General features: G+C 32.3%; 1 protein-coding gene and 1 pseudogene across 1 annotated transcript; both read right to left on the bottom strand.

Moving 5' to 3' along the window:
* Positions 1–3,398: 3,398 nt before the first annotated feature.
* LOC126703140 (senescence-associated carboxylesterase 101-like) lies at positions 3,399–4,266 on the bottom strand (annotated as a pseudogene).
* LOC126707165 (senescence-associated carboxylesterase 101-like) lies at positions 4,260–5,101 on the bottom strand. Its single transcript, XM_050406768.1, has one exon. The coding sequence runs from the start codon at positions 4,977–4,979 to the stop codon at positions 4,380–4,382; it is 600 nt and encodes a 199-aa protein (XP_050262725.1). The 5' UTR covers positions 4,980–5,101; the 3' UTR covers positions 4,260–4,379.
* Positions 5,102–14,143: the final 9,042 nt, after the last annotated feature.

The raw sequence follows: 14,143 nt of genomic DNA, 5'->3' as shown, positions 1-14,143 counted from the left end.
GGATAAAATAAGAACAAACATACAAACTCTGCTCACTGTCATTTAAGTAGAGTTATGAACTTTCTTCTTCCCTTGATCCTGTAGTTTATCCTGAACCTTTCTATTCTTCTTTGTATTATCTTGACATAGTGTGATACCTAGGAATGGCAACCAGCGGGTATCCTATTCCTCGCCCCCACCCCACTTCTACTTTGGGATGGTTTTTTTTTTTTTTTTTTGCCCCATTCTAACAGGTATATGTGGGTACCCATCTTGCCACACTCAATTATATATACATATATATATATATATATATATATAATTTATTAAAAGCTTACTTTGAGTATATTAAATTAAAACTCATAAAACATTAAAAAACAATTCTAACATAATAAAACATTTTCAAAGCATAACAATACAACAATTTAAGTAATAATAAATACAAAAACAATTCAAATGTAGAGATCCAACAATTAAAAAAAAAAATGAACAACGTTAACGTAAATATTAAAACATAAAAGTATAAATTTAATAATACAATATAAAAAAATCATAAATTTAAAGTTAGAATGTTAAAAATACATATATATGTCTTATAAAAAACCTTTAAAAATATTTTTTTAATTATTTAAATATAAATGGGGTGGGTGCGGGGGAAAATGTTAACCTTCATCCCCGCCTTATTTGTTATGTGGGGCAAGTAAAACCCGTCCATTAAGGATGGGTGAGGTGGATACCCACATTTGTTGGTTTAAATTGTCATCCCACATATATATATGCCTCTTTTATACCAAATGTCTTTAATCCAAAAAAAAAAAAAATTGAACAAAAGAATGTTATTTACAAAACTACTATAAAATATAGGGTTATAAATTAGTCGAGTCAAATATTAAAAGTTCAGATTTGTTTATTTAATTTTATTTGGAACGCAAGTTAAACTCGAACTCATCATCAAACAAGATTACACGTCCAAGTTTAGTTCATTTACTTGCCAAGTAAATTCAAGATTGTTCACGAGCTACTTGATTAACTTATTATTTTCCTATATATAGTAAAAACATGACTAACATGTCTTACTCCTCCATAAATTTATATTTTTTACTACAAATGGATGGTTTATGTTATGAATAAAATATAAATAATTGACAAACTTATATAACCCAATTATAATTCTATGTAAATATATTTTCAGAAAAGTATACATATAAATATATAATATTATATATAGTTAATTTGAGTCATAATGTATATGAGCTTGTTTATGAATGTGTTATTATGTTTAATCTTGACTTGTTCAATAATCGAGTCTAAAGTTGGGCTTGAGCTTGGTTTGTTTAATAAATAAACAAACATAAACAGATTTTTTCTCGAGCGAAGCACTATTTGTTCATAAATAGCTTGATTCATTATAGTGCTACTAAGATATTTCTTAGACATACACCTAATTGAGAAATCTCTTTTATTGGAGGGGGCAAAAAAGTAGAAGGAAGAACATAGAGTTAACCAGCTCACAAGGCTTGTTGTCATACTAATTTGACTTTTGTAAAATTCAACATTTTGTTATTTTTACTCCTATTTTTTTTAATAGATACAATAAAATTTTAATCTATAACATCTACTTTATGATAATTATCCTTTATTATTAGGCCAAAATACCAATTATTTTTTTGGTATAAGCAGAGTTCAAATTCTAAATTTTTATTCAACGATAAAAAACTTTACCAATTCAACTATCTATAACTTACTTTATTTTTACCATTTAATAAAAAGAAATTTGGACAATGAAATATAAAGAATTCAACTCAAGACATTTTCTTTTTCCCTTTCACTTTTTCTTTTATCCCCATAACCAAAACCTTGTAACGAAAATATAATTTTTCCTATTTTTTCTACATCCTCCGCCGACCTAACTATATTACAAATTGCATTATATAAACCCTACCATTAATGTATCAATTGAACTGCTCCTTTCTCTCTCAAAATCCTAATTTTGACTTTTGTAGGAAAATGTAGAAATATTAGCAAATCATGAACGGTCATGTTGGGGAGAATTATGCTCACTATTTCAATGGTATAGTGTGGCCTTACCTTGCTGAGAGGGAAGAATAAATAAAGCCAACTATTCCTTTGATAATGATGACTAAAACTGTTTTCATCTACTCACATCCAAGTATCAATCCCCAAAAATAGCAAAAGAAAGACTGAAAATTTTATTATACAAAAAGTTGAGAAGATGATGTCCTTAATTTACAATTTAGCATTTAGTAACCCTGTATTTAGGTGGGTTTGTTGTAAAGGTAGTGAGTGAGATAGAGTGAAGATTGCTCAAGAGTGTGCAAGAAAACAGAGACTCGCGGCTGGGATTCGCGGGTGACTCGCGGCTGCAAGCCGCCAGAAGCAGCACACGTGCCAAGCATGCTGGAAGATGAACAGTCGTGCTAGCTGGAGCACTACAGGACAAAACAGGACAACTGGCCATACGGTTAACTCGCGACTGGATCTCGCGACTTAGTCAAGCCACGAGCCACCCCTGTTTTGTAAAACCTGACGTTTCACATTCCTCTCCCACTCCAGTATAAATACCCCTTTTACCCACGATTGAAAGAGAGCTTCCAGAGAGAATTTTGAGAGAGAAACCCTAAAGAAAAACAAGATTGTTTCACCCACAATCTATACCTTAGAGTCTCTTCAAATTCCTCTACTCTCTTCCTCTCCATTGTCAAATCCTTGAGAGGCATTATACCAAACCTAGTTCTCACCATCGTCATCACTGTGAGACAGTTGTTTGGATTTCTGGGAAGCAGTTAGGAAGGAACCAATCTTCATTGGTTGATGCTACGGTTTAGTAGCGGAATCCGGGAAGCTAGAAAAGAAAAAGGTTCGGCGCAACCTCGTTGGAGCAAGAAGCTTGGAGGGCTTAGGTGCACTGGGTAGATTAGGCTTGGAGGGTCTATTGCTGTCCTTGTATCCCAACTGTATTTTCTAGTGGATTGTTTACCGCTTGGAGGGCGGCGGAGAGGTTTTTCGCCGAGGACTTCGGTTTCCTCTTCGATAACACATCGCGTGTTGTCTTTGTGTTTGCATCTTCCTTCCTCTCTATCTTTGCCTTTTTATTATCTGCTGTAGTTTTATTTTGTTATGGCTTAGATAGTCTTTAACCAATTTCGTATTATAGCATGTGTTAAGTTTCCGCACACTAGTTGTTTGACATATTGCTTGTATTGGTTAAGTTGTATTTTGGGGGTCTAAACGTTCAAAGGTGTTTCGTACACGTTTTTGAACTTTCAGACTTAGAAATACCACACATTTTTGAAGGGAAGTGCACACATAGATATTGAAATATGCAAATCTTTGTCATACAAAATTTAAAGGAAACTCTAGGGAGCCATTAGCATATGTCTCGTAATTGTTGTCATTCTTCAATAAGTTCCCGTAATCTCTCTATACTCTCCCCACCCTTTCATGAAGCTACTCCCAGGTAAGAAAATCTCGGAAGATACTGCATAATTTTTCATCGAATCAAATACATACTTTTCAAACTCAATCAGTTTTTTCTTTGCAGAGTCTTTCTCCTCATCACTTGATTCTCCGCTACTCAGCAATTTGCATGAAATTAGAGCCTCCTCAACATGTGCCCAAAAGCAAGAATCCTCTGTTAGACTTGACACCACATTCTGTTTCTTCAATTCATTTGGAACACTTGAAGGTTTTTTAGTTTCTTTCAGCCATTGCTCCAATTGTATGTAATGTTTAGACCTTCCTTTATTTATGTAGTCTATTAGGCCCTTGTTGTAGTAGTCAGCTATGTCTAGTGGCTCAATTATCCTTCGGTAATTTGTTCCCCCAAAGAGCGATCAGGTACGAAGGGGGCGACCTAATGTCTAGGGCCTTTTCTCTACTTGATCAACCATTTCTTCCCAATAACTTGTGGGGGATTTTTTATACTTTACCAGATCCATATCAGTCGTAGTCATTCCAATAGGGTTTTTAATCTTGTCATAGTATCCAATTCTGTTGTTTTTAGACACTTTCTTATACTGTTCTAGATAGGCCATATTTACTTTTATTTCATTCAACCCCTTGGTGGGATCAAAAGCCTGCTTGTTTAAAATTGCCATCGCTTTTTCCCGTTTTTCTGTCTTCGCAATGATAATGTTGATATCAAATGTTCTGCAGTGGCTGTAATAACTTGTAAAAATGAGTTGGGCTAGAAGGGAAGTTTGATAGATCACAAGGACAAAGACAAAGACTTCAAATTGTAGTAATTTTTACCCATGCAAGAAACATTAGAGGCTTTGGTTAGTTGTTAATACTTAATCAGTAAGCATTTCATTCATTACATTATTCTATTTCGTGTATTGTCTAGGTGTAACGTATATGTACCATACAAATGAAATAGCTCAAATAAGCACTATAATTATATACGATTCAAAAAGAATTGTACGTAATTGAGTTACCTGTGATCGCACCAGTCCAATTGCTGCTAGTTTTGTAATAATTCTTGCCTGTAATAGTAGTGTTGTCCAATCAATTAACGACTCATGATAGGTAGTATCCTTGCAAAGTTTCTTTCGGTTGAGATGCTCCACAAATGTTCCATAGGACTCAAAAACCTTATTAGGATCTTGATTTTCAGGACTCCCTGAATAGGCTGCCATCAACAACTCCAAAATGGTTTGGGGGTCTTCAAAACAAGAACAACCCAGCTCCAAACATATGAGAAATGTGCCAAATGGCTTGTAACCGTTAATTAAGACTCTAGGAACTGGATCATGGTCAGAAACCACGTGTAAAAAGCAAGAGTTCCATGCTGGATAGTTTGATATGGCTTCTTGCAGGCCTTCATCATCAATGAGGGGTGAGCCAAAAGTGATGCAAAGTGGGTGTTTGGTGGTTGAAATTTTGAATTTTTCTAACAACGATAAGGTGAAAAGAGTGGCAATAGATCCTCCTAGAGAGTTTCCAGTGATAATTAATGGTTTGGAATTGTCAATTTGCATTATGATATGAATCTTACAATGTTTATAACTGGCCAAGTCACATTCTCATAGTTCAATAATAGAAAAATATTTGGCATATTGTACACATTGTTAAATGTTATAATGCCAGCTATGAATATTAGTCACTAACCCGTACTGGAAATTTAAACATACAATTATGCCAAAATTAATAAAATTAACTTCCTAATGAATTCAAAATCTATGAGGTTTAAAAATTTATAACTTCAGCTCAATTATACATTATCTAAAACTAATATTATTATCGAATTTACTTTGCATAGATCAATATTAACATCTTCATACTAATAAGTGCAACTTTTGAAATTAATCTATCAATAGCAAGTGGAGTGTGCTCTTAGGCAAGAGTATAAATTGCTTAACTTGTTAGGGGTGAATGTTCCTAGATTACTTGGTAACTAGTTCTAATGGGTGGAATCAGTTGTTCGAAAGTTTTAGTGGTTAAAAGTGAGTCCAAAAAGGACTCATATTTATAAAGATTACCTTCCATATTGCAGGAAAACTTACAATCTGACCAAGATGTGAAAATAAGAAAATAAGCTTATGTTCTAATTTGATTATTTAGAGACATATGTCTTTTAAGGTTTTATTTTATTTGATTTGTTCCATTTTCCCTAGTCTAATAAATGCTTTAACTGAATATAATTTTTTTAAAATAAAATACAAACTCCAACTAAACCAATTGGGATATGTAAAATTGTAAAATCAAACAAGTTTCTCAAACCCATAATATATCATATACACTATATTAAATTGGAAACTCAATCAAGTTAAAATATCTGGACTTCAATTTTGTGCCAAATCTCGTTTTAAACTTTCCAATAATTTGATGCCAAGTGTCATTCTATTGTTTAATAATTTAATGTCAAGTGTCTTTAGATATTAATTAATGTACTCTAATTTCTTGTAGAATTTTCCTCCCAAAAAAAAAAAATTTGCAAAATGTCTTTTTAATATATATATATATATATATATGTATATATGCAAATTCATGTATGTAATTCTTAGAAAATATAAAAAGACTCTCTCTCTCTCTCTCTCCATATATATGTGTGTGTGTGTGTAACAATCATTCTGAACAATTAACAACACCAACATGCATGGAAGGAAGAGATAAACTGATTTACAAAATAAAAGTCAAGAGTTTACATACACAGTTAAGAATATATTTGATAGTAATTAGAATCATCATCAACCATTGACACCACTAACATGGAAGAGTGAGATATGTAATAATGATAATTGTAGGGATGATCGGCCCAAAAGTGTATATTGGGCCGTGGGTTCTATTCGAGGACACTTAATAGTCCGAAGACAGGTAAACGTCATCGTGGAAGTGCATATTAGTAAATGAAGTAAGGGGTCTAATCATGATGGTTCAGGAAGGAGGTCCGAGGACAAATGCCACCTCAGCTTGTCAAAGCAGAGGTCAGAAGGGTGGACCTACCATTAAATGCAATGTTCTAGGCAATTCTACTGGTGAGGATAAGCATCAGGAAGGGATAAGGTAATGAGAAAGTAAGAAATATCTAAGGGAAAGCTGCTACCATCGCATTGAATGCTCTGTAGCTAACTCTCTGGCCGCATTAATGTAGAGGTGATACCTGAATAGTGATATCCAGCCTTACAACTATCTCTAAAAACTTTAGGAAGGTGCTGATGGGATAAGGATAAGAGCCAGCCATCTGATCAACACGTGGATGGCTGAGATGGAGCGAAGAAGGCAAATATAAAAAAGGAAAATCCCATTGTAGAGAGGCATCTGAGAATTTGTAAAGAAAACATTGTAGCACTGAGAATTGAAACTGTGCTAAAGACTAAGAGTAATATAATCCAGAACTACTTTCGTCGGACTTAGCCGAGGAAGACTTTCTTTTTATAAAACTTGTTTTTCTTGGCTTTCCAACCATCTTCAATTTATTGTGAGCATTGTGTAGTTCATTGAAGTTCTTCAATTTGTGTAGCATTGTGTAGTTCATTGAAGTTCTTTTCTTGCCTAGCATTGTGTAGTTCTTCAATTTAGATTTGCTTAGTAAGTTGAGCAAACAGAGTCTTACATATATAAGAATAAAGCATTGAATGGTTCTACTCATCAGATATAGAAATTTCCCATAAGTTTCACAAGACGACAAGTCAATGACCGTGTAGGTTTACTTGACTTGCTTTGCTTTAACCCAATGTCATTTTCTATATTATCTTTTAAATAAATGAGCTACCAAATAAGTACTATAAGCATCGAATTGGACCAATTCCACTATTTTGAAAGAAACATTCTTTTGTTTCACACCATCACTCACGGTCATGAGCTGCGATTCACTCTTATTAAATCCTCCACAAAGACAAGACAAAAGAAGGACGGTGCCTAGACTTTTCCTACTAAAAAAAATTCCATCATGCTCTCCATGTATAAAGAAAAAAAAAAACATTATAAACACAAAAAATTTCACAATACAGTGTTATTGGCTGTAGCATCTAACAACTCTTCTTCTTCTTCTTTTTCTTTCTTTATTATTTTTTTTTAATTTAATTTAATTTAGTTGATAACTATTTACTGAATTATATATATATATATATAAATTATCATTAATATTTTTTTTACATACTATTAACTTGTGTATTATTTTGTGTTCGTAACATCTAGCCGACATTTAGAAAAAAAAAAATTAAGTTGATAAATTTTAATTTGATTTTATTTATATTTATCATTGACATTTTTTACTTTTTTTCATAATAAACTTGACAGCAACCCGTGACCCGGGCCCCAATCCGGTTCTTTAACCAGAGAAAACGGGTCCTGAAATTAATTGGGAAAAACGCATGCTCCAGGTATAGATCTAGTGACCTCGTAGGAGTTTTGGACTTTTGTCCAACACGCCACCCACTAAACCAGTAGGCTTCCTTGTGTGCTTCTTGACATTTATATTTTATTTATTTTAATTTTACAAGATTAATAATTTTGGATTTAATTTTATCACTATTTACTTAATTGTATTTTCTAATTTTTTTTTTGTTCAAGAATTATTCTTTTACATCAATAAATATGAATATGAAAATTGTAAATTTATGTTAAAAATGATTTTATTTTAAATTAAAATGCATTTTTTATTTGAAAGATTAATAAATACAATTTTTTAAAGCTTGTTTATATTTATTATTTTCTATTCACTTTATAAAAATAACAAAAATACATTTGAAAGTTTTTTTAACTGCATAATATTTTTTAAGGGTAAATTTTCATATTTTTACACATTTAATACGTTTATTTGTATTTTAATTAATATTAAATTAATTTTGACGTCATCACGGTTGGGCCTCGATCTAACCTTAAAAATCTTGAACCTCTCTCTTCTCCGGTTCTTTGAACAGTCCGAGTCTGAAAAGCTTAACTTATAGTTAACAAAAAGAAGTTTATGAGATATTGAAATTTTCACATTCTCTCTATCTTTGTATTAGATTCAGATGAGTTGAATTATAAGAGTATGTGAAATTTTCTATGGCACTTGATGGTGCATGTAGAGTGGCTGGGAAGCTAATGACCTTTTCTTCTAAGGTCAACGTCTTGAGGAAATTATGGCTCTGCTGACAAGCTAGTTCCTCGACTGAGCACAACACCATTCACAAACTTGTTGAATTCTCAACTTACTAAAAATGGTCCTATTTAGCTATGATTGATGGATAATAAGTAATTAATGTGCCTTCATTTTTATTATCTTTGCCTATCATTTACATCTTTTTACTCTTCGTGAAAAAAGTTATGTTGGACTTTTTGTTTGTTTGTTTTTTTTTTTTTTTTTTTTTTTTTGGTTAAGAGGAAATGGCAAACAGACAAAAGTTATCCCACACTAGAAGTGAGACCAGCATTAACAGTCCTATTACAACACATTCCAGCCAAGTCTGAAATGACTTTTTTTTTTCTTTTGCTGAAAAGTTATGTTGGACCTTGGTGCACTTTTTTTTTTTTTTTTTTTTTTGTGGTTTTTTTTAGTAACTGTGATATACATGACCATCACTCGCATACAAATTCTAGTTTAATGAAATAAACTTTCTATTAATAATAATAACAATAAAGCTTCTATATGGATAATTAAAAAGGTCTGTTTCTATCAATTAACTTGATTTATTTGTCTCAAAGAATCTTTTATTGTTATACTTGTTGGGGTTTGTTAAGGATCTTTGACTCCATTAATCATAAGTCTTGTAATCATTACCTCACTAGGTTCGTGAAAATTTCCTTTTACAATCAATGCTCTTTTACAATATTTTAATGGGAAATGTTATTTAATGCATTTCGTACGGAACAAGGTGCATAGACTAGGCCCTAGGTGGAGGAAACATAGAAGATAGGTTATAATTTTTCAAATTTGAATAGTAATAGTAAAGAAAGGATGAACCCTTTTTTTTTTTTTTTTTTTTTTTTAGAGCCCTTCATCTTTCATTCTTCCATTAATGAAACTTCAGAAGGAAAAAATTATATGTAGAAGTAAACTTGACATATTTACTCTTACAATTATGCAAATAAAAAAATCAGATAATAATATATTAAGAATTTGACAATTTTTTTTTTCCTCTCACTCACCAAAACTTCAAATGAAAAAAAAAAAAAAAAATTTGTCTCTTTTTCAGGAAAATGTAATTTGGACAAAAATATTTCAAACTTCTCTTATGTTTTTTAATTGATTTTGAAGTTTCAAAATCTCACTATTAAATTGCATGTTTTTTATGTTCTTCACACACATGTAAAATTTTGTTCAAATTAGATGTTATTTACTATTCGATCAATAAACTTATTTTTATGCATAATTTTAGGCCACAAAAACTTAAAATTTAAACATTTGATTGATGATTTTTGATCTTCTTGAAATTTTGCAAGCATAGAGGATATAATAAGAACATACATTTCAACGGTTAGATATTCAAAATTCATTTTCAATGAAAAGATATAGGGGAAGTTTGAAGGATTTTTCTCAAAATTAGTTTGGAGATAAACATTGTCCTCTTTTTCATGTCTTCCTAGGACCTACCTCTGACCTGGCTAGTTCAAGAGTTAGTTGTCCCGCCAATATTAGAGCATTCGCTTTAATTTGTGTAAAAATTAATGTCTATTTTAGTATAAAAAAACTTACTTTTTCTATTTTAAATATTTATTTCCGAAAATATATCACATCAGATTATTTTATTTTATTTTACACTACATTTTATTAAAAAAAATATCAATTTTTTATGGTTTTTTTTTTAATTTTTTATGTTTCTTTATATATAATAACCACTATCCACTATCTTCCTTTAATCTTGAAATACATAAAGAAAAAAAAAAACTAAATACAAAATAAATAGTGTCAATGTAAATTTACATGGTTACTTATATAGCAAACTTGTAAATTTACACAATTATATATAAACTGTAATTAGTCATTTTTAAATAAAATTGTGTAAATTTTACACACTTTTCTATTATACATGAATGGATAAGAATACTTGTAAAAATGTCACTAGCAAGTCTTGAAACTGCAGTGACCTTTTTTTTTTTTTTTCTTTTTTCTCATTAAAAAATATAATATATTATAAAATAGAAAAAAAATTAGAGACTCTTTTTTTTGGTGTGCATGTAGAAAGCAAGGACTTGTAAGTCGTAACAACTTGACCAAAACGTTTTTTTTTTTTGGAGGGAGAGAACATGACCAAGATCTGTGGAAGTACACTAGTTAGAGCAATTGTACTAGTACATGTAAAATACTTTTGTCTATTTTACAAAAAGAACTTACTTTTTTTATTTTATACAATTACTTTACAAAATACTCGCATCAAATTATCTATTTTACAAATTTATTCAATAAAATATTTATTCTTTTACAATTTTTTATTACTTCCTTCAACCTACTAAACCCAAAAAATTGTTGACACACATAAACCCAGAAAATTCATATCCATAAACCTGCAACCTAGAAAATTCATACCCATAAATCCAAAAAATTGTAGCTACCCATAAACCCAGAAAATTTCATACCTATAAACCCAGGAAATTAATACCCATAAACCTGCAACCTAGAAAATTCAAACCCATAAATCCAGAAAATCATAGCAACCCATAAACCTAGTGTTAGGACATATGTGGAACATGTTATAAACATATGTCATTTAGAATTGGCTAATCCTTTGACAAAATGCATTTTACTTGTAATTGGGTAGATTTAGGATGTATTTAATACTTTAAGGAACAAGAGTTCAAGCTCAAGTATTGAAGTCATGCAAATTTGTACAAGAATCAATTGAAGAAGTGCTGTTCATTAAAACTCGACAGATATATTTATCGAGATTTAAATATTTGAAGCTCGACAGATAGCTCGACAGTTGTATCTATCAAGAATTACGAAATTCAAATTTCCAGATATGTTTTCCACGCATATCCAAGTTATTTTATAGGGTTTCTTTTCTCGCAACCCTAGACATATATAAATATTATTTTAAGGGATGTCTCACTGATGCAAAGGTTGTCGCACTTGTTATTACATGCATTTTGTGACCGGAGACAATCTGCCCTAGTTCATCTTTCTCTTGAAGAAACTGTTGCATTTGTACGCCGTAAGGTTTTGTAACCAAGGAGCTTCTTGATCTTCATCATGTGGATGAATTGAAAAAATTTGTAGCCAACATCCTTCTCAAGTTGGTGTGTTAGTCACTTACTTGGAGTTGTGCATTGAAAGGAGAGATTGTCATTATATTACAAATCCAATTGTGTATTAAGGTAAGGGTTCAACTGTAGGTTAGTATAAGGTACTGAGATTCCTTTACTTGTAATCGCTTTGTTGGGAAATTTAGACCCCTAGAATTAACAAGTTTTAAATCAAAGTTGTTAATTAGGTTTATTATGAATAGAACTTGTTAAAACAAACAAACATCAATATCATGTCAAAATCATGCAGCGGAAAAATAAATAAGACAAGATATGATGACCCAGGAAAACCAATGAAACAAACTAGTTTTACAGTAAAAAAACCTGGGGGAAAACCTTCTCGAAAAGCAATTCACTATAATAAAGAGAAGTTTCAGATCTAGTATAAAACCTTTTTCCGTAGACTCTACAATTCCCGTAGATGAACTCATAGCAGAAACCTTCTACCGCTTCAAAACCTCTGAACTCTTCAATATATGAACGCCACCCTTTTTGCACGGATCACAGTACGTGACTAACCAATGATGCACGGCTCCCAGTACGAGACTAACACACCAACTAGAAGAAGATGTTGGCTACAAAATTCTTCACTTCATCAACAATGAAGATCAAGAAACACTTGGTTACAAAACCCTAAGGCACAAAGACGCAATAGCTTCTTTCAGAGAATAAGGCATTGGTCACCTTTTGCATATGTTCTCTTTGTATTCTCTTATGTGACGGCCTCTGAAATAAGCCTTATATATGTCTAGGGTTGTGAGAAAAGAAACCTTACACATACATGTCAGTATGGGTCGAAAATCAGATCTGGAAATCTGAATTTCGTAATTCTCGATCAATCGTGGAGGTGTTGAGCAGGTGTCGAGGGGACAGAAATTTGCTCGATCGATTGACTTAGCTATCGAGAGGTGTCAAGATTGCGATAAGAAGCAACTGAAGAACTCGATAGATAAGCCAGGTGTCGAAAGGTGTCGAGCTGCTATCGAGCTTTAAAATTCAGCACTTTCTCACTTGATTCTTGGACAGACTTGCATGGCTTTAACACTTGAACTTGAAATAAGATTTCTTGCAATATTAAACACATCCTAGATTTACCTAAATACAAGTAAAGTGTGTTTTGTCAAAGGATTAGCCAATTACATAAAATAGTGACATATGTTCCTAACAAGTGAATCACATATGTCCTAACACGCTTGTTTTGATGATAGTGGATTTTCAAGAGTGGTGACCTTAAATTCACCTGGTGGGGTTTTGTCTCAGTGGTTTTCCCCATTCATAAACAAATCACTCGTGTGAAATTTAATTTCCACTGTATTTAGTTTATTTGGTGATTTATTTGTGCTACCTCACATATTGCATGTTGATTGACTTGATTAATTCACTTAGCTAATTAATTGGTTAATTTACCTAAGGGGTTAATACATTCTTGGCCTATCAAGTGGTATCAGAGCGAGCACACTCTGATTAAGTTTTAATCTTTACTGTGTGATCCATTGACCCCTATTTGTCATGGATAGAGGACAATCTTTAATTATCCCTCATTTATTTGATGGCACTAACTATGCATACTGGAAAGTACGCATGAGAGCTTTCTTGCAGTCTTTAGATGAAAAAGTGTAGCAAGCTGTGGAGATAGACTAGACCAAGCCATAGGAAGTGCTAGCTAATTGGGATGATGCTAAAATCAAGGCTGCAAACTTCAACAGTAGGACATTGAATGCTCTATTCAGTGTGGTAAAAAATGAGGAGTTCAAGAAGATATCCTCTACCAAAATTGCAAAGGAAGCATGGACCATCCTCTAGACAACCTATGAAGGAACTAAGGCTGTCAAGGATTCAAAGCTTCAAAGTCTTACCACGAGCTTTGAAGAGATTAAGATGGAGAGGATGAGTCATTTGATGAGTTCTATGCCAAGATTAAGGACATAGTGAACTCTGCATTTAATCTTGGGGAAACCATTACAGAGCCCAAGATTGTTAGAAAAGTGCTCAGATTTCTTCCAGAGAGATACCATGCCAAGATCACTGCCATTAAGGAATCAAAGGACATTGACCAAATTCCTTTGATAGAGCTCGTTGGCAACTTGCAAACCTATGAATTAGGTTTATCTAGGATAGGAAAATCAAGCAAAAGTAAGAGCATGGCTTTGAAGGCTAAAAGCAGTGATACTGATGAGTCTTCTGATGATGAAGATTCTAAGATGAAATCCTATATCACAAGGAAGTTCAAAAAGTTCAAGAAGAATACCAATGCAAAAGGATTCGACAAACACCGTAAGCAATCCAATTCTTCACAGTTCAAGAGCCAAGATAAAGGGAAGAAGGATGCTAGGGATGATGGTCAGTACACTGTTCCCTCCAAAACAAAATGCTTCAGATGTCAAGGGTTTAGACACATGAAATAAGAATGTACAACTTATCTCAAGACTATTGGGAAAAGCAAGGCCCTTGCTGCTACCTTGAGTGACATCGAGCC

The sequence above is a fragment of the Quercus robur genome, chromosome 2 (assembly GCF_932294415.1).
Source record: "Quercus robur chromosome 2, dhQueRobu3.1, whole genome shotgun sequence".
Lineage (NCBI taxonomy): Eukaryota > Viridiplantae > Streptophyta > Magnoliopsida > Fagales > Fagaceae > Quercus > Quercus robur.
Note: the sequence above shows the minus strand (reverse complement) of the source record. Positions and strands in the feature narration are given on the sequence as shown.

Bases quoted from the DNA above. Each gene is read 5' to 3' on its own strand.
- LOC126707165 (XM_050406768.1), bottom strand. From the start codon at position 4,979: ATGCAAATTGACAATTCCAAACCATTAATTATCACTGGAAACTCTCTA.